The sequence below is a fragment of the Pimephales promelas genome, chromosome 3 (genome assembly GCF_988280905.1).
Source record: "Pimephales promelas chromosome 3, fPimPro1.hap1.1, whole genome shotgun sequence".
NCBI lineage: Eukaryota > Metazoa > Chordata > Actinopteri > Cypriniformes > Leuciscidae > Pimephales > Pimephales promelas.
In genome coordinates, this window is record NC_142771.1 from 448,056 (window position 1) to 467,382 (window position 19,327).

The 19,327-nt window shown below is 44.3% G+C and overlaps 1 protein-coding gene and 1 long non-coding RNA gene across 2 annotated transcripts; both read right to left on the reverse strand.

The window, feature by feature from the left end:
• Positions 1-204: 204 nt before the first annotated feature.
• On the reverse strand, positions 205-3,178 carry LOC148981801 (uncharacterized). The gene is made up of 8 exons (XM_089129329.1): positions 2,782-3,178; positions 2,217-2,561; positions 1,870-1,956; positions 1,028-1,102; positions 791-819; positions 625-699; positions 440-508; positions 205-330 (listed from the first exon to the last, which is right to left on the reverse strand). The coding sequence occupies exons 1-8, from the start codon at positions 3,176-3,178 to the stop codon at positions 223-225; spliced, it is 1,185 nt and encodes a 394-aa protein (XP_088985455.1). The 3' UTR covers positions 205-222.
• Positions 3,179-17,100: 13,922 nt separating this feature from the next.
• LOC148981802 (uncharacterized) lies at positions 17,101-17,996 on the reverse strand. The gene is made up of 3 exons (XR_016155272.1): positions 17,804-17,996; positions 17,575-17,655; positions 17,101-17,468 (listed from the first exon to the last, which is right to left on the reverse strand). It is a non-coding gene; the product is annotated as an uncharacterized LOC148981802 (long non-coding RNA).
• Between the last annotated feature and the right edge of the window lie 1,331 nt (positions 17,997-19,327).

Here is a 19,327-nt window from a genome sequence, read left to right on the forward strand (position 1 = left end):
AATAATGTTGAAAATGGCCACATTTGAACTAGTTTTTAACCTTGTACGAAGCATCCATTAACATCTTTTTCAGACGTCCAGAACACGTCAAAAAAAAGACGTTATAAAAACTTTAATTATGGCCCCTCAGTGGACGTCTTTTCAACGTCCGACTTTTGTGACAAAGACGTTGAAAAGACGTCTTTTGGACATCATTTTGCTCAGTGGGCATGATCTGTGTCATTAATGTGTATTTGTGAAGGTCTTGTTCTTGTTCACAGAGGCATAAAGTTGATCCTGCGGTTTATCTTCTCTTCCTCTGATGGCAGCGTAAGTCACGGTATCATGATCCTGAAAGAACAGATTCTGTCCATCAATGTTTGAACCACAGCGATTATTATTACCATTATTAGAGCATCATTTATCTGAGAGTCAAACTCGTGTGCTGGCGTCGACTCACATCCAGTGATTTTACTGGCTTTGTGTTGAAAGAAGAGACCTCAGAATAAGTCACATCATCTGTCTGCTCCTAAACATCAATGCAAACGTACAGAGAGTCGAGTTTAACACACATCTCTCTCACTATAACATGGAGAATAACACAAAAGCTTTTAAAGCGTAATGTTTGATGATTTAGAGACTCACATCGGCTCTTAGATCAGGAGGAATGGACATGTTGATCGTCTCATACGTCCCTTTATGTTCATCCTCATCTTTGACCTTCAGAATAAACAGTTCAACTGCATGAATGACACTTTATTGAGCTTTAAAGACAATAATCAAATCTAAATCACTGCATTCCTGAACTCACCGCAGAGTCGCCAGTCCCGACTTTATTATCTGAAAACAAGTGCCTCGTGAAATATGAGTATTTATGCACAATCAGAGTTTGTTGAAGCATTAAATGATTGTTGACTTGATATCTCGTTGAGATTGACATTACAGGAGCAGGAGATTTCATATAATCCACATGTTTCTGAATGTGATGTGTTTGTTTGCTCATCTGAACTGTTTTTAATTGTTGTAAAGGAGTAAATGTGAATCTCACCAGCTGTTTTTCTGCAGATCAGCCAGAGAAGAGCAAGAAGGAGAACAGCGACTGCAGCGACAGAAATCCCTATGACTGAAGAAGAGATCGAGCTCAGAGTCAGAGACGGACAGGCCAGACTGAGGACAATTATAGACAGAAGATGTGATTATGAACCTGTGATTGCAGGAGAGTTTGTGCCTGGTTTTGTTGAATCAGCTTGATCTGAAAAGGATGAATGTTAGTTGAGATGCTTCATAATAATATCCAGGATGAGGAGGACACGAGGTGAGGCGTAGCAAACTACATTGTTTACTGAAACACATCATGCATTGCAAAGAAAGCCAGGAACAAAGAGGATCAAGTGATATAGGTTTTTAGCATCATAAAGTAGAATACACTAATCTTATTCCTGACCTGATTAATATTTACTTTATACATAATATTTTCTTGCCACAGATCAGACATTCTGAATTTCTATTTTTAAATATATTACAGGATTTATAGACACACACAGACGTCAAGAATCAACATATGAATCTCAACAATGGTGACATGCATCATGCTGCATACTCATGGTTCCCAGTGTGCTTCACGGCTCAACATCTCGTCTTCATCTGATGCTTTCTGGGAGAATCGAGTGAAAGAACCGTCTCTCACTGTTTATACTGAACATGTCATGGAATATGAATAAGTACGCTAATTACACACACCACACGAGTCCATGAAATGAAGCTAACACAACTCAATGTGCCAATGGTCCTGTAGAATATGACAGTCATATTTAGATGAGTGAACACTGAAGATAACTCCAGCATTACGCACTGAAAAGCACTGATGTGAGAAAGACAGTGATGATGTACCTTTAGAAACGTGTGTGTTTATAGTTGAGGGATCCTGAGAGTGTGTGATGTGGACTGGATTCACTGCTGTCGTTGAATCAGCTTGAGCTGTGAAGATCAATGTTAGTTCAGATGATTCATACTGTACAATATGAGCATCATATTTTAACTGTGATCATCACATTACATAAAGAGTGAACAGTTGGACTGTGACTTCACTGCAGTTCATTAGTTTGAAGCAACGCTTTGAGTTCCTCTTCTGTGAGAGTCAAAGCAGCTTTTGTTCCCTCAGTTTGTTCTGGTTCAGTGATACTGATAGACCTCAGTGTTCCTGACATCATGAGGCTCTTCTAACACTGTTTCCTCACCTGAATACTTGACAGTGTATCTGACTGACGTCTGGACTTGATTTCCCCGAGTAAGCTGACATCTCCACTCTCTGTTGTCATCTTCATCCAGGAGTGTTGTAGTCAGAGTGATGATACAGCGATCTGGAGATGATGATGATGATGATGATATCTGATATCTGGAGTCTGTCTTCAGATCAACACCAGCCTGATTCACCCACAACAGCTCAACTCCATCAGAACTGACCCAAACATCACAGGAGTATCCAGTATATGAATAAAACTGACAGGAGAGAGTCACAGAGCGGCCTGGACTGATCTCAGTCTGTGAGGATGATGATGAAGATGATGATGAAGACACTGAAACTGAACACAAGACACAAATCACAGACTCTTCAATCATCATCTGAGTTTAAAGGGAGAATCTGCTCTTTTTATATTGACATAAAGATGAAAAACCGCACTCTCTATAGTTGCATCGAATATATATTTATTATACCATGTCCACACAGATGCTTTTCGGCCTCAGCCATTATCAGTGAGTGTGTGAGCACTTTTTATATTGACCACAAAATCGTAAACTTACCATGAAGAACATGCAGATAAACATGTGCATCAGTTCCTTGTTGTCTGTAATTCACATATTGTCTGCAGGTGTAATATCCATAATCTTCTTCTACTGTGACGTTCTTGATGTTCAGAGAGCAGTCAGACTCCAGACTCAGTCTCTCATGTCTCTCTGTGTCTTTATTCTTCATCCCTCCAGTAATCAGTTCAACTACTGAATATCTGTTCTCGTAGATCCATGATGTTGATTTGCAGTCAGAAAGATGTTTATTACAGGACAGAGAGACATCTACACCAGAACTGATGAACAGATGATCCGCTCCACTGGTTCCTGAAACACAGTATATCTCAGTGATCATGATGATATAAACAGAAAACTGTCCAGTTTTCCCTTTTTCCTCCCCAGATCGCTTCATTTTTCTTCTTTCTCATCATTGCACATAATACATTTGTTCCCCTGTTCTCCTGCTGTTTCTCAGCGGTCTTATTCACTCTCTCAGTGTTTAATGGTAACAATGATCCTGTCTCCTTCTCTGTCTCCCTCTGCTGGACACACACACACACACACCATAGACTGTAAAAAAAGATGGACGGCGCTCCTTCGTTCTTTTCCATCAGAGTGAACTGAAGCCGCCAGTGTCTCGATATGACGCTGACATCTTGGGACCTGAGTCTGCGCACTTGCGTGTTTCGGGACCAGTCATGCGCAGTCGTGAGCAGGAAGTAAATCCGCGAAATCAAGGCCGCGCCCTCATTCTCGCTAAAATCAAACACATGCACACGCCCCGCACTTTCATTAACTGTCCTCTGTCTGCTTCGTTCTTCTCCAATGATGTCTGCTGATTGCAGAACCTCGTTAAAATAAGGTAAATACAACTACTAACCACATAATCAACATTATTAAAAAAAGTCCGCTGGTGCTTCAGTGACCTCGCACAGAGAACCTGTCAATCACAGCTGTCAATCATGATGTCAGAGCACCGTCTTTATCATCACATAACTAACTAAAAATAAACTTATTTTAAAAAACGAACACTTGAAATTACATCAGCGTGATATAAACTAAAGTAAATGACAGAAACTATCTTTGGAAAAAGGATATGTGAAGTGTAATTTAATTGTTTAGTTGGTCTCGCGTCCCATTGAATAACATGGGGAGGCGGGGGTTATGAGCTATACTAGGTCCGAGCACAGGGGGGCGATCGAGGCGTATTGGCTTCATTTTTGAGGGCTTGTGCAGCACGCTTGACACACACACACACACACACACATCAGCTGTTTTCTCTTTTCATTCTGCTCATTCCTCTCCACCTGTTCCTCATCTCCTCTCATTATCTTGTCTTCTTTTAAGCCTCTCTTTCTCTGTCTTGTTGTCAGATTGTTGGATGTCACAGTTACTCATTGACCAGTGTTTTTACAGTCCTGTCCTGTCCTAACCTCATTTCTCTAACCTCATCACAGAGCGATCTGACCAGAACATGGACTCAGCGAGTGGCAGCTCGGTCCAGTCTGCAGTCGAACTCCAGGGTGTCCTCCTGGGCAAACATGAGGAGGACATTTCCGCCGCCAGACACGCTGTCGAGTCGCTCAGACGGCCGATCTCTCATGTCAGGTCCATAATAGACTCCTCCAGCCTTCAACCTCACCGGCTTCTCACGACTCGCTGGAGCCGCGGATTAATAATCCTCCTGTCTATTCGGGTGAGCCAACACAATGTCGCTCTTTCTTACCCAGTGCGAGGTGGTATTTTCCCTTCAGCCGTGACGTATGCTAAGGAGCGGGTTAAGGTCGCTCACGTTATCTCCCTTCTCGCTGACCAGGTTTGGGAATGGGGAGCCGCCAACTGGGAGGTGGAGACGGATTGCATCTTCAGCTTTTCACGTCTCAAGGATGAGATGATCCGGGTCTTCGATCGATCAGCCGACGGTGAGGAGGCTTCTCCACTGCTTTCTGCTCTCCGGCAGGGGATTGATTTCTCTATTGAATTCCGGACCCTCGCTACCACCTGCGGCTGGAATCAACCTGCGTTGGACGCTCGCTTTATGGAGGGTCTCAATCCTGAGTTGAAGATCGAGATCCTCGTTTGGGTGGTTTCTACTCGGCTCGACGATCTCATCGACCTGGCTATTCGGGTCCAGAAACGGTTCGATCTACGGCGCAGAGCTCACCGTATGGAAGTCAATGTTTTTTCCACGGCCCCGGTCAGTTCCGATCCCTCAACCACGAGCACGGATCCTGAGCCGATGCAGCTTGGAGGACTTCGGATCTCTCCTAAGGAGCGCGAGAGGAGGATTTCTAATCACCTCTTTTTGTATTGCACAGCCACCAAACATTCCGTCTCTTCGTGCCCGGTAAAAGCCAGTGCTGGTCAGTAGGCGTGGGTTATTGGCGAGAGCCATCATCAAGGTTACCCCTTCAAACTCCTGCACTAAAAATGTCTGACATCATGTCCGGTTGCAGAGAGTGAGCCTCGAAAAGGATATGGAAAAAGGAAAACCCACCGAATTCATGTTATCCCTCTTTAATGAGGTATTTAAAGATAAACTGCTTTATAAACCTGAAGTGGTAATTGCGCACAGAGTGGGGTCTGTTACAAAACATGGATTGATTCGTCAGGATGCAGAGACATGCGGTGAAAGAGGCTATTCTACAAATAGAAAAGCAAGAAAATTCCTACATTTTAAAGGGATGAATGTCAAAATCTTTCCGGATTTAACAGCAGAAGTGTCCAAGAGAAGAGCGCAGTTTAAAGATCTGAGAATGAAATTACATCAGGAATAACACACGGTTTGATTTATCCGGTGACACAGATTATAACATTTGTAGAGCATCCACCCAATGCTCGCTTGTAGTTGAATGTGCCTCGGTAGCCACCGTACTGGTTACCATACAGCGCATGCGCTAAAGGTAAAAAGAGGAAGTTCGAGACGAGGCTAGGTGAATGTTACTGGTGACTGAGAGCTGGACAAGCAAGCTAATAAACAGAGTTCGGTTTATAAAGTATTCCGTCTGACAAGTCATTCTACATGGTGTCAGAAGTGAACACAGCTCATTCATCACGGAGTGCACGACTGTTCGCCAGTCTAATAAGGACAATAGCCAGCTTCTAACGCTGCTACCGGCTATCCTGCTAACAGACATAAAGTGCGTCATGGCGGACGGATTTCGCAGACCGGACCCCCTCGTCTTTGATGAGAATATCGCAGAGAATTGGCGAGTATTCGAACAGGAATATGACAGTTTTTATTGCGGCGGCACACTCTGACAAGCCGGCCCGCACACAAGCCTACATTCTCCTAAATCTAGCAGGATCGGAAGCCATTGAAAGGGAGAGGTCGTTCGTCTACGCGCCCGTGGTGAGAGGACCCAACATTGACGACACACCGGGACCAATCATTACTCCGGCTGAGTCAAAGGAGAACCCTGAATGTCTGAAGAGAAAATTCCGGGTGATTTGCAGCCCCCGAATAAACATTATAGTGGAGAGACACAAGTTCAACACACGGTTCCAACACCAAGGTGAGCCTTTCGAATCATATGTCACAGATCTAAGAATAAAAGCAAAGGGCTGTAACTTCGGAACACTGCTAGACGAGCTCATTCGTGATAGACTGGTCTGTCGCATAACTGATGATAATCTAAGAAAAATAATGCTGCGTGACAGCGAGCTAACTCTAGCTAAAGCCATCTCACTGTGTCAAATTTATGAGCAAAGAGAACAGCACACCAGGGTATTGTCATCATCGCATGTTTCTCCTAGTGTTGACAGTCTGCAGTACAAATGTGGGAGGAAGCAGAGCTTTGGCTCACGACAGAGAGCACAGACAGGGAGAAATGAACAGCCCATTGTCAACTGTAATAATTGTGGTGGTAGCCATGATGCAAAAAGAGAAAGCTGTCCAGCTTCTGGTCAACAATGCCATGCATGTAAAAAATGGAACCACTACAAGAAATGCTGCAGGTCAGTACAGAGATACTCTAGGATACAAAGCTCCAGGGAGTCTGTCCACCACCTCGAACTGAACCAGGCCACGTGCAGCACTGCTGAAGATGACTCATTCTGTATAGATGGAATAACACCAGTTGTCGTGGACACAATAGACTCAAACGTACATGAGAAAAATGTAGCGTTCGCCACTGTACACATCAACCGCAAAGCTGTAGAGGTGAAAGTCGACACAGGTGGACAGTGCAACGTTATATCATATGATGCTTTCAAACATGTGCAGAGCGGGGAACCGATTGACCGCTCAATAATCACCAACCTTGTCGCTTATGGGGGAAACACGATGAGCACCATGGGCTCAGTCGTCCTGCGATGTCAGCTTGCAGGTCAGCAATACAAACTACGGTTCCACATTGTGGAGAGAAATGTCCAGCCACTACTAGGTCTACTAGCAAGCCAACGCATGAAGCTAGTGACGCTGAGCAGGGATGTTCACAAACTCAGTGTGAACGTGGATATCAACCTGCCACACAAGATCTTCACAGAGTATGCAGATCTATTCAAGGATGAACTTGGCAAGCTACCGGTGACATATTCTATGAAAATAGCCCCCGATGTGCAACCTGTAGTCCGCCCAACATGCCGTATTCCTGTAGCCATGCAGGACAGAGTGAAGGCAGAGCTAGAGAGAATGACAGACCTGGGTGTCATCACTCCCGTGTCAGAGCCGACCGAATGGGTGTCATCCATGGTAGCAACAAACTGTCACGTGTCTGTCCTGTCGCGTTAGCACATGGGTGGTTTTGTTATGTTGAGCCATGTGCTCCTGTCATTGTTTGATCCTCCCCCTCGTTACCTGATTAGTGTTTGAGTTCTCCCACCTGTTCCCTCTTGATTTGTTCCCTATTTAAGTTCCTTCATGTTTGCAGTCTGTGTTGGATCTTTGTCTTATATCTCCCCTGTTCCTGGGTGTTATTCATGGTCAGTGTATGGTATTTCAGTTCAAGTTCAGTTTTATGTTTTGTTGAGTATGTTTTCCCCCTCGTGGGTTTTTGCTTTGTGTTTTGTTTTATTTTGTTAATAAATCATCCCTTCACTGCACTTGAGTCCTTCCCTTCACTTTTGTTAAGTGTATCGTGACAGAAAGATCCAACCAACTTGAGGACTCAGCAGGATGGAGGACGAGGACTTTGACTGGGGAAATCTGGATTACGATGACGACTATTTGGATTGCCCGGACTACTTCATCGCCTCATTTGGGTCAAGTCAATTTTCGCCCATCTATAGGGACAGTTCAGGACCCACTTCTCGCCGTCACGGACGGAGAAGGAGGAGGAAATGCCCGTCTGCCCAGCGAGAGACCGTTCACGTCCCGTCTGCCCAGCGAGAGACCGTTCACGTCCCGTCTGCCCAGCGAGAGACTGTTCACGTCCCGTCTGCCCAGCGAGAGACTGTTCACGTCCCGTCTGCCCAGCGAGAAACTGTTCACGTCCCGTCTGCCCAGCGAGAGACTGTTCACGTCCCGTCTGTCCAGTCTGAGACCGAGCCCCTTTTGCGTGGCTGCGAAAGCTGTGACGAACTATTTGGAGCATCTGGCTCGGATTTTGGAGATGCCAGTCTTTGCTGTTACTGTACCTGAGCCAGAGCCCATGCCTGTTTCAGAGGCGGAGGCCATGCCGGTGCCTGTCCCTGAGCCGGTGCCTGTCCCTGAGCCGGTCCCTGAGCCCGTCCCTGTCCCTGAGCCGGTCCCCGTCCCTGAGCCGATGCCGGTGCCTGTCCCTGAGACGGTGCCTGTCCCTGAGCTGGAGCTCATGTTGGTTCAGGACCGAGTGTTTTTGTCTGTGTTTGTGTCCGTTCTTGTGACTGTGTCTGTTTTAGTGTCAGTTCCTGAGCCGGCGCCTGTTCCCGAGCCGGAGGCAGAGCCAGTGTCTGGTCCCGAGGGTTCTTCGCCACCCTGGCCTCCCGAGGGGTCTTCACCGCCCTGGCCTCCCGAGGGGTCTTCACCGCCCTGGCCGCCCGAGGGGTCTTCACCGCCCTGGCCGCCTGAGGGGTCTTCACCGCCCTGGCCGCCCGAGGGGTCTTCACCGCCCTGGCCGCCCGAGGGGTCTTCACCGCCCTGGCCGCCCGAAGGGTCTTCACTGCCCTGGCCGCCCGAAATGTCTGCTCCGCCCTGGCCGCCCGAGGGCTCTTCACCGCCCTGGCCGCCCGAGGGGTCTGCACCGCCCTGGCCACCCGAGGGGTTTTCACCGCCCTGGCCACCTGAAAGATCTGCTCCATTCTGGCCGCCCGAGGGGTCTTCACCGGCCTGGCCGCCCGAGGGGTCTTCACCGCCCTGGCCGCCCGTGGGGTCTTCACCGGCCTGGCCGCCCGAAATGTCTGCTCCGCCCTGGCCGCCCGAGGGCTCTTCACCGCCCTGGCCGCCCGAGGGGTTTTTACCGCCCTGGCCACCTGAAAGATCTGCTCCATTCTGGCCGCCCGAGGGGTCTTCACCGCCCTGGCCGCCCGAGGGGTCTTCACAGCCCTGGCCACCCGATGGACTCTGTGTTTTTCCTTCACTGCCCAATGAACTCTGTGTTTCTCCCTCACCGCCCTATGGACTTTCTGTTCCGCCCCGGTCGCCTGATGTCTCTGTCCCTCCCGCCCCGCCCTGGTCCGTTCCTCCCGTCCCGCCCTGGTCTGTCCCTCCCATCCAGTCCGATGGAGCGTCTGGTAGCCGCTCCGTTGAGGGGGGGTAGTGTCACGTGTCTGTCCTGTCGCGTTAGCACATGGGTGGTTTTGTTATGTTGAGCCATGTGCTCCTGTCATTGTTTGATCCTCCCCCTCGTTACCTGATTAGTGTTTGAGTTCTCCCACCTGTTCCCTCTTGATTTGTTCCCTATTTAAGTTCCTTCATGTTTGCAGTCTGTGTTGGATCTTTGTCTTATATCTCCCCTGTTCCTCGGTGTTATTCATGGTCAGTCTATGGTATTTCAGTTCAAGTTCAGTTTTATGTTTTGTTGAGTATGTTTTCCCCCTCGTGGGTTTTTGCTTTGTGTTTTGTTTTATTTTGTTAATAAATCATCCCTTCACTGCACTTGAGTCCTTCCCTTCACTTTTGTTAAGTGTATCGTGACACAAACAAGAAGCAAACAAAGGACATAAGGATCTGCATTGACCCCAAAGATTTAAACACAGCCCTAAAGCGCCCCCATCATCCGATGCGAACGGTTGAAGAGGTTGCATCACAGATGGCCAATGCAACACTGTTTTCAGTTCTGGATGCCAAAAGTTCATTCTGGCAGATATCCCTGGACAGTAAGTCATCTCTGTTGACCACATTTAGCACAGCGTTTGGACGCTACAGGTTCCTAAATATGCCTTTTGGAATAAACTCAGCCAGTGAAGTATTCCAGCGCGCAATGGAACAGATATTCGCAGGATACCCCTGTGCCATCATCGTCGGCGGCATAATCATCGGATGCTGCACGGAAGCGGAGCATGATGCAAACCTAAAGAAGGTGCTTGACCGTGCGCGCAAAGTCAATCTCAGACTCAACCCATCCCAAGTGCAAGTTCCGGCTGACAGAGGTAACTTATGTCGGTCATGTGTTCACCAGCGAAGGCCTGAAGGCAGATCCTGATGAAACCACTGCAATCACTGAAATGCCTGTTCCCGGAGATGTGACAGCCCTACAGCGATTTCTAGGCATGGTAAATTACCTGGGAAAGTTCGTACCAAACCTGAGTGAGTTAACTGCCCCTCTCAATCAGCTGACACGCAAAGACACAGCATGGTGCTGGCTGAAGCAACACCAAGATGCATTCGACACATTGAGAAGATGCATCTCCAGTCCACCTGTCCTGCATACTACGATGTTGACCAACCAGTCACACTCACATGTGACGCTTCCCAACACGGACTGGGAGCAGCATGTCTACAAGGGGGCAGACCTATAGCCTACGCATCAAGGACAATGACTGAGACCGAGACACGCTATGCCCAAATTGAAAAAGAACTCCTGGCAGTTGTGTTTGCGTGTTCGCGGTTCAATGACTATATCTATGGGAAGCCTGTCACTATAAATACTGACCATCAACCTCTGATCACCATCATCAGAAAGCCCATCTTCTCAACGCCTGCACGACTGCAACGCATGATGCTGTAGCTTCAAAAATACACAAAAATACACAAAAAAGGTAAACACATGTACCTGGCTGATACCCTGTCACGTGCTCCTAGAGCGTCCACACTTCAATATGTAAACGAGCTAAACGACGTTGAGGTCATGTCAGTCAACAGAGTCTCTTCCAGCTGCTTAGAAGAACTCAAGAGGCACACAGCAGAAGACAGACTACTGCAAACCCTCTCATCTGTCATCAAACACGGATGGCCAGTCAAACAGCATAACGCTCCACCATCCATCAGTTCTTTTTTTCCATTCAGAGATGAGCTTACCATTGAGGAGGGCGTCGTCATGAAAGGGCACAGACTTGTCGTTCCCCAGTCACTGCAGAAAGCGTACACAGACATTGTGCATTGTCTGTGCATTGTTTGACTCTGATGAAGACGCATGTGCATCAAAACGTTGGTCATTTTATACTAATAAATATATTAAAACGTTCTGTGCTCTGGTCCTGCTCCTTGGTCTGAGACCTTGGGTCCTTTAAACTGAGCATGTTCAAATGAACTCTTTCCAGACTAATTCCACTAAATGTGTTTAGAGAAAATACAGATTTCTTTACCTGTGAGAAGTGAAGAGAGAATGATCAGTCCCAGCAGACACAGATCACACTGATCAGACATTTCTGCTTCTGTCCGTCTTCCTCTTCATTAGATATAGTGACAGCTCTTCCTCTTCATTATATATAGTTACAGCTCCTCCTTTAATCATCATCAGCTCCTCCTGTGGTTATTGACTTCATCTTATCTGATGAGTTTACGTCCGTTGCTATAGTGACACTATCAGTCCATGACAGTGAAGTGTTGCTCTGTGTGTGTGTGTGTGTGTGTGTGTGTTGCATTTTGAAGATTAACATCAACTCAGTTTGGTGAAACGGACAGTATTTGCACACACTTCACGAGTGTCTGTAAAGCAGATATTAAATGTCTTCAGGAAGAGTTTCTACACATGGATTATAATGTTCTACTTTAATCTCTCCAGCCTGAGATATAGATCAGATGCAGACTCCTTTATTAACACTACAAACACCAAACGCCAGTGATTCTCCCTTTCCCTGACACAGGCTGAGCTGTCTAAAGCACTTCAGACGAGCTTTAAAGTCGGCATGAAACAGAAGTTGAGATTGTCATTTTTTTCCTTGTTGTGAACCGGCTTCTGAAATTAGAATAAAATGTAGGGCGGGGCTTGATTTCATCCTCCGGGAGTTGATTGGATCGTTGGAGGTTGGGCGTTGCAAACAAAATGGAGGCAGATTTGAATGCGATTCTCTGAGAGGCGTTGCACCGATAGCCACACCCTCATCAGATCTGGCCACACCCTTTCGTGTCACGGGATTCATAAATTTTGGGGCATCTCGCCCGGGGGGCGGGGTTACGTCCTACGTCACATCTCTCATGCGGGTTCTCGTCGACCAGGGTCAGCAGTGGCGCGCTCGCTCCAGTCAAAGTTTTTCCAACCATCTCTGCTCTGTACTCGTCTGTTGAGTGGGAAGTTAAATTTAACGGCATTTGTACATCTTTTTGCACGATGGAGGGTACGTTTTAATCATGTTAGATTGTTTTCCTGTTTAGTTAAGATTTCGACTGTTAGATCTCATGATATTTCGATTTTTGGCGTGCCACGCATAGTGTTAATGAATGCCGTTGACTTAACTGTTTAAGTTATATAAATATATGACCTACCCCAACCAGTCACTGGGGTTAATAACGTTAACGTTACCATTTATGAGTCGTCCTCTACCATCCTTAATGTATTGTGTATTGACATGATTCAAATCTTGCATTAAGGCCTGTTTCTATTTCATATCAACCTGCAATAGCAGTATTGAGTCAAATTAGTCGTTACTAGTGCTTGAATCACATAAAGAAGAAACATGAACTGGTTAACTGGAGTTTACTGGAAGTTTACTTTTCTGCAATACAATAAGTAGGTCTAACTTTATCGAGGTAAAAGTTTCCCCGCTGTCACCAGACGTAGGTCTAGGAGTGGAGAGAAGAGTGACAAAATCACGGTAAGGCTGTGCAAAGAAAGTAGGCTATTGCCATGTCAGTCAGTGTATTGATTGATTCATTGTCCCTTCATAGTTTGTAAGAGTCAGAGACTTTTCAGGTTGGATGTATTTAATAAACTGAGCGAAGCCTATTCATCTGGTAATATGAAATGCGACTTGGCCATTGTAATTAAGGCTAACGTTACACATCTTGTTACTGTACAACTTAAACTCATGGTAACGTTAGCTAGGTAACTTAACGATAAACAAACTGAAAGACCGCAATTCCTGGTTTCGACTTCGTTCACTAAACTTTCCCATCAATAAACGTGTTGTAAAAAACATAACTTATTAGATTTAAGACCTAGATTCGGTAGCTAGTTCTGTGACTGCCTGTGACCGCTATGGTGCGCGCGCCGCTCACCCTGGTCGACGAGAACCCGCATGAGAGATGTGACGTAGGACGTAACCCCGCCCCCCGGGTGAGATGCCCCAAAATTTATGAATCCCTTCGTGTCACGTGACCGAAAGAGAAGAGAGGTCGTTTCGAGGGGGGAGGGAAGGGAAATGTATTTGATTAAAGATTACAACTGTTCATGAATTAAAAAAAAAAAATTATGAAGTGCACAGATAAATCATTTATAATAAACACTACAACATTACATATAAAAAGAAGATGTGTCAAATTTGATTTCATGAGGTCGTGTGTGTCATTCTGAAAGTTAGTATGGACTGTTGTGCAGACGAGGCCGTAAAAGCCTTTCTCCAAGATCAACAGTTAAAAGTTTTAAGCAGAGAAAGTGCTTTGGTGTTTAGTTACAGGGAAGATGGATGCTGCAGAACTATGGCGTTATTTTCCCGTCAAATGTCGAGAGCGCACTACTGTAGCGCCAAAGTACATTAATATAATGCGCTCGCAGACACACGCTGCTCTTGTAAGAATAGGTCTATTTTCTCTGGGCTCGCTCTGAGAATCCTGCACATAAAACATGTTCAGTGCAATCGCCAATCTCTCCTCTTCCACAGCTAACAATTTTAGTCAAGTCAAATATATTTCTATAGCGCTTTTCACAATACAGATTGCATCAAAGCTGCTTCACAGTATCAATCAAGACAACTTAACAGTGTTTGTTTATTACTGGACAAAATAGACATCCAAGTTTGGTAGAGCTGATCAATGGTGTGATGGGTCATTTAATTTGAATATCCCCAACTGAGCAAGCCAAAGACAACAGTGGCAAGGAACCGAAAAACTCCATCAAGTGACCCGATGGTGTCCTAAAACTCCATCAGATGACCCAATGGAGAAAAACAAACCTTGGGAGAACCCAGGCTCAGTCGGGGGCCAGTTCTCCTCTGGCGGTTATGAACTAGAGGCCAAATGTGACTGTGAGATGAAAAATGTATATGAATGGTAGGCTAAATAAATGCGTCTTTAGTCTTTAGAGGTCCCACTTTAGTTTTAAACTGGTATAGCGAGTCTGAGCAACCAACAATATCGGGAAGGCTATTCCAGAGTTTTGGAGCTAAATGCGAGAACGCCCTCCCTCCTTTGGTGGACTTAGATATCCTAGGAATGACCAGAAGCCTTGAATTTAGTGATCTTAAGGAACGCGGTGGATTGTAGGGCGAAAGAAGGTCCGTTAAGTACATAGGTGCTAAACCATTTAGGGCTTTATAGGTCAGTAGTAGTATTTTTTAATTGATACGGAACTTAATAGGTAACCAGTGTAGAGATGATAAAATCGGTGTTATATGATCATATTTTCTTGACCTAGTAAGAACTCTAGCAGCTGCATTTTGTACTAACTGTAGCTTGTTTATTGAGGATGCAGGACAACCGGCTAATAAAGCATTACAGTAATCTAGTCTCGAGGTCATGAATGCGTGAACTAATTTTTCTGCATCAGAGACAGACACAATCTGTCAATTTGGATAGTTTAGCGTATTAATCTGGTCGTGATGAAATATATATTTGAGTGTCATCAGCATAACAATGGAAACTAATTCCATGTTTCCTTATAATATTACCAAGTGTTTGCATATATATTGAGAATAATAAAGGGCCTAACACAGATCCCTGCGGCACTCCATAGTTTGCCGAAGTTATGATCGAGTTTTCTCCATTTAAGCAGACGAAATGGTAGCGGTCAGATAAGTATGACCTGAACCAGCTTAATGCTTGTCCTTGAACACCAGTGTAGTTCTGTAGTCGATCTAGGAGTATTGTGTGATCTATAGTGCCGAACGCAGCGCTAAGATCAAGTAAAACTAGTATTGATATACAGCCTTGGTCCGAAGCTGGAAGTAGATCATTTGTGATTCTAACAAGCGCAGTTTCAGTGCTATGATGTGGCCTGAAGCCTGAAACTTTTCATAGATGTCGTTTTCTTGCAAAAAAGAGCACAATTGAGCGGACACTACTTTTTGTAATATTTTTGACATAAATGGAAGATTTGAGATGGGTCTGTAATTTGCTAGGTTATTTGGATCTAATTGTGGTTTCTTAATAAGAGGTTTTAGGTTATAAGAACGTTTTCATAACGTTCCCATTAACGTTATTTCTGAATGTTCTAGGAACATTCAAAACATCCAGTTTTTTTAGACGTTGTAATAACGTTATTTCTTAGTTATAAAAACGTTATTAGAACGTTCAATTCTCCTGTTATATAAAGGTTGTATTATTGTTATTTCCTGGTTATAAGAATGTTATCAGGACATTAAGAAATAACAATTTTAGGTTATACTGGCCGCTATTCTATTCTACAATATTAACTAATGACAGTAAAATAGACCATCCTAAGTCAATTGATTGCAGAACTCCTCTCTCAACCAGTAGAACATGCTTTGAACACCTGATTATGCATGAAAAAAACCGTCTTAAACCGGAAAACCGGCTTAAAAAACCCCCCCAAAAAACAGTTTTTGGTCAAATGGCCCAGCACTACGTTAAACCGAGGTCCTGACTCTCTGTGGTCACTAAAAATCCTTCGGATGTCTTTAGAAAGAGTAGGGGTGTAACCCCGGCGTCCTGGCCAAATTTGCCCCAGTGGCCTCTGTCCATCATGGCCTCCTGATCATCCCCATATATACGGTATATACTAATTGGCTTCATGTGTGGTGGGTGTTCTGGCGCACTATGGCTGCCATCGCATCATCAGGTAGATGCTCCACATTGGTGGTGGTTGAGGAGATTTCTCTCTTCTATGTAAAGGGCTTTGAGTGTCGAGAAAAGCGCTACATAAACGTATGGAATTATGTGTAAGCAGTACTACAGTACATTAATATAATATCTCTATTAAGTTCACCACCATTCAGTTCAGTTTATAAGCTGTCAGATGAGACCAAACATGGCATAGTTACAAATAAACAGTATGTAGTTGGAATCATATAAGATTAAGTATTGAGTGCATTGAAGAAGTCTCCATTGGCATAGTAGCTCAGAGTAATGATGATAATTGTCAAGGATGCTTAGAAGATGCACACACAGAACACCTACTCCAATCAGGTGTAAGCTTAGTCAGATGCACAACAATGTGGACACACTTGTCAGGAACTCTGTCCATATAGCAAGGTTTACTGTATGTCCATTGTTGGCTTTGACACGTTCAATTTTGATGCCTAAGTTATCCAAGTTTCGCTCTACATAGGCTACATGCAAAATAGTTTATTTTAAAACATTTTAAATCACATGATTTTTAAACCTAAATTTGATTAATAGCATGTCCTCACTGCAAGTATTTGTTTTTTAATGCGCATATATAGAGCATTTTAAAATAAAGCCATTTCATTCCTGTCAGATCATCCATGCATTGAGTGAGCGTGTAGGCGGCTACGGGTCGGCCAATCTGGTTCCGTCCGTTAAAGATAACTTTTGGAAATAACAATCGCGGTCCTGGACACTGAGTGACCTTACACATTAAGATAATATCGGATTTTCTCCAGTCATTGTTAAAAAACAAGCTAACAATCCTTGCTAACTAGCGTTAGTGAAGCGGCCAGAGGGATCTTTCTGCCTCCACCTAAGCTCCGCCCACCAAAAATGTCACCATGTTTACCAACTGTAAAAGGGTCTATAGAGACGCACACGTCACTCCTCTCCTCATGAACTTGCACTGGTTTCACAGTGCTGCACACACACATATTTCATCAACACTTGAGCCTTTAATACTCACACTTCCTCTTCTATATTACCATACATTACGAGCTCATGAAGGGGAACATCTCAGGAAAGGAGACATATTAAACACAACTGCAGAGGTTTATTAAGAATATTAGTAGCAATCATTCAACATGAAAAACAGATGAGGAATCAATAATACAATAATCCTCAGATCATCTCCATCACACAGAACAGAGAGACGATTATACAGTCTGAGTCTGTCCATTACTGTATTTAATATTATATTTACAGCAGTTTACAGATGAAGCTCAAGAACATGACTGTAGGCAAATATCCATAGAAATGAAAAGAAATCCTAATAAAAGTATTATTGAGATAAAAAAGTGTTTGCTATTGTAAATATTGCTGCAGATTGTGAACTCATCAGTGTTTTACTGTAATATTGTGGGCATCTCTATTTCCTCCGGGGGCTTCGAGTCCTTCCTCCCTGCAAAATAAAAGCATTGCCTGACCTCTGGTGTGTGTTTATCATGATTGCAGATGTTCAGATCAGACGAGTGTGAATCTTCAGAGTGTGTGCGGCTCAAACTCACCAGCTCTTCTTGCACAGATGATCTGAAGAAGAATCACAGTAGGAGCAGCAAACACTGCCATCTCAACAATACTCACAATCACTGCAGGAAACATGAGAGGAAGAAGAAGAGAAACTGGACATGACTGAAGTCAAGGGTCTTCATCTATCAACAGTTATTGATGAAGCATTTACAGACGGACTGATAGTGTAATGTTAGAAAGCTGTCCGTCTAAATCAACGTGTCGTACCTCTGTATAATAATCCAGCAGTTCCTGATGCCGGATCACCTGTGGAGATCACGTGTGTTAGTTCAGGTCAACACACACTTCTACATGTTTACACACACCACACGAGTCCATGAAATGAAGCTAACACAACTCAATGTGCCAATGGTCCTGTAGAATATGACAGTCATATTTTAACTGTGATCATCACATTACATAAAGAGTGAACAGTTGGACTGTGACTTCACTGCAGTTCATTAGTTTGAAGCAACGCTTTGAGTTCCTCTTCTGTGAGAGTCAAAGCAGCTTTTGTTCCCTCAGTTTGTTCTGGTTCAGTGATACTGATAGACCTCAGTGTTCCTGACATCATGAGGCTCTTCTAACACTGTTTCCTCACCTGAATACTTGACAGTGTATCTGACTGACGTCCGGACTTGATTTCCCTGAGTAAACTGACATCTCCACTCTCTGTTGTCATCTTCATCCAGGAGTGTTGTAGTCAGAGTGATGATACAGTGATGTGATGATGATGATGATGATGATGATATCTGATATCTGGAGTCTGTCTTCAGATCAACACCAGCCTGATTCACCCACAACAGCTCAACTCCCTCATAACGAACCCAATAATCACAGGGGTGTCTAGAATATGAATACAACTGACAGGAGAGAGTCACAGAGCGGCCTGGACTGATCTCAGTCTGTGAGGATGAAGATGATGATGATGAAGATGATGACACTGAAACTGAACACAAGACCAAATCACAGATTCTTCAATCATCATCTGAGTTTAAAGGGATAATCTGTTCTTTTTATATTGAACACATAATCATAAACTTACCATGAAGAACATGCAGATAAACATAAGCATCAGTTCCTTGTTGTTCTCCGTTCACATATTGTCTGCATCTGTAATCTCCATAATCTTCTCCTGTGGCGTTCTTGATGTTCAGAGAGCAGTCAGACTCCAGACTCAGTCTCTCATGTCTCTCTGTGTCTTTATTCTTTATTCCTCCAGTAATCAGTTTAACCCATGAATGTCCGAAGCTGTTATAGTAGGTCCATGATGTTGATTTGCAGTCAGAAAGAGTTTTATTACAGGACAGAGAGACATCTACACCAGAACTGATGAACAGATGATCCGCTCCACTGGTTCCTGAAACACAGTATATCTCAGTGATCATGATGATATAAACAGAAGTATTAAATGATGATATTTGTCCTCTCGACTGCATCTGAGAGTGTTAAAGCTCTGTTGTAAAGCTGCCCAGTTTCGGCTGAGTTTGGATCGCTCTTTGAGTTGTAAGTTGATGCGAGCGCGGTGTAACTGTCTAAGGACAAGTATTTGTTGAGATGTGTATTTGTTTCTTTTTATAAATTGATGTAAATTTTGAGTTCATTTAAATACAATTGTGATATTCAGAAGCGGATATTTAAAATGTATGTAAAATGCCTTAGGCGTTTTAAAGTTAGGGGTTCTTTAAGGAGGTTTTACGTAGAAAACGTGATGTCACATGACCCGGTTCAGTTTGTAGCGGTTCTGCGTCA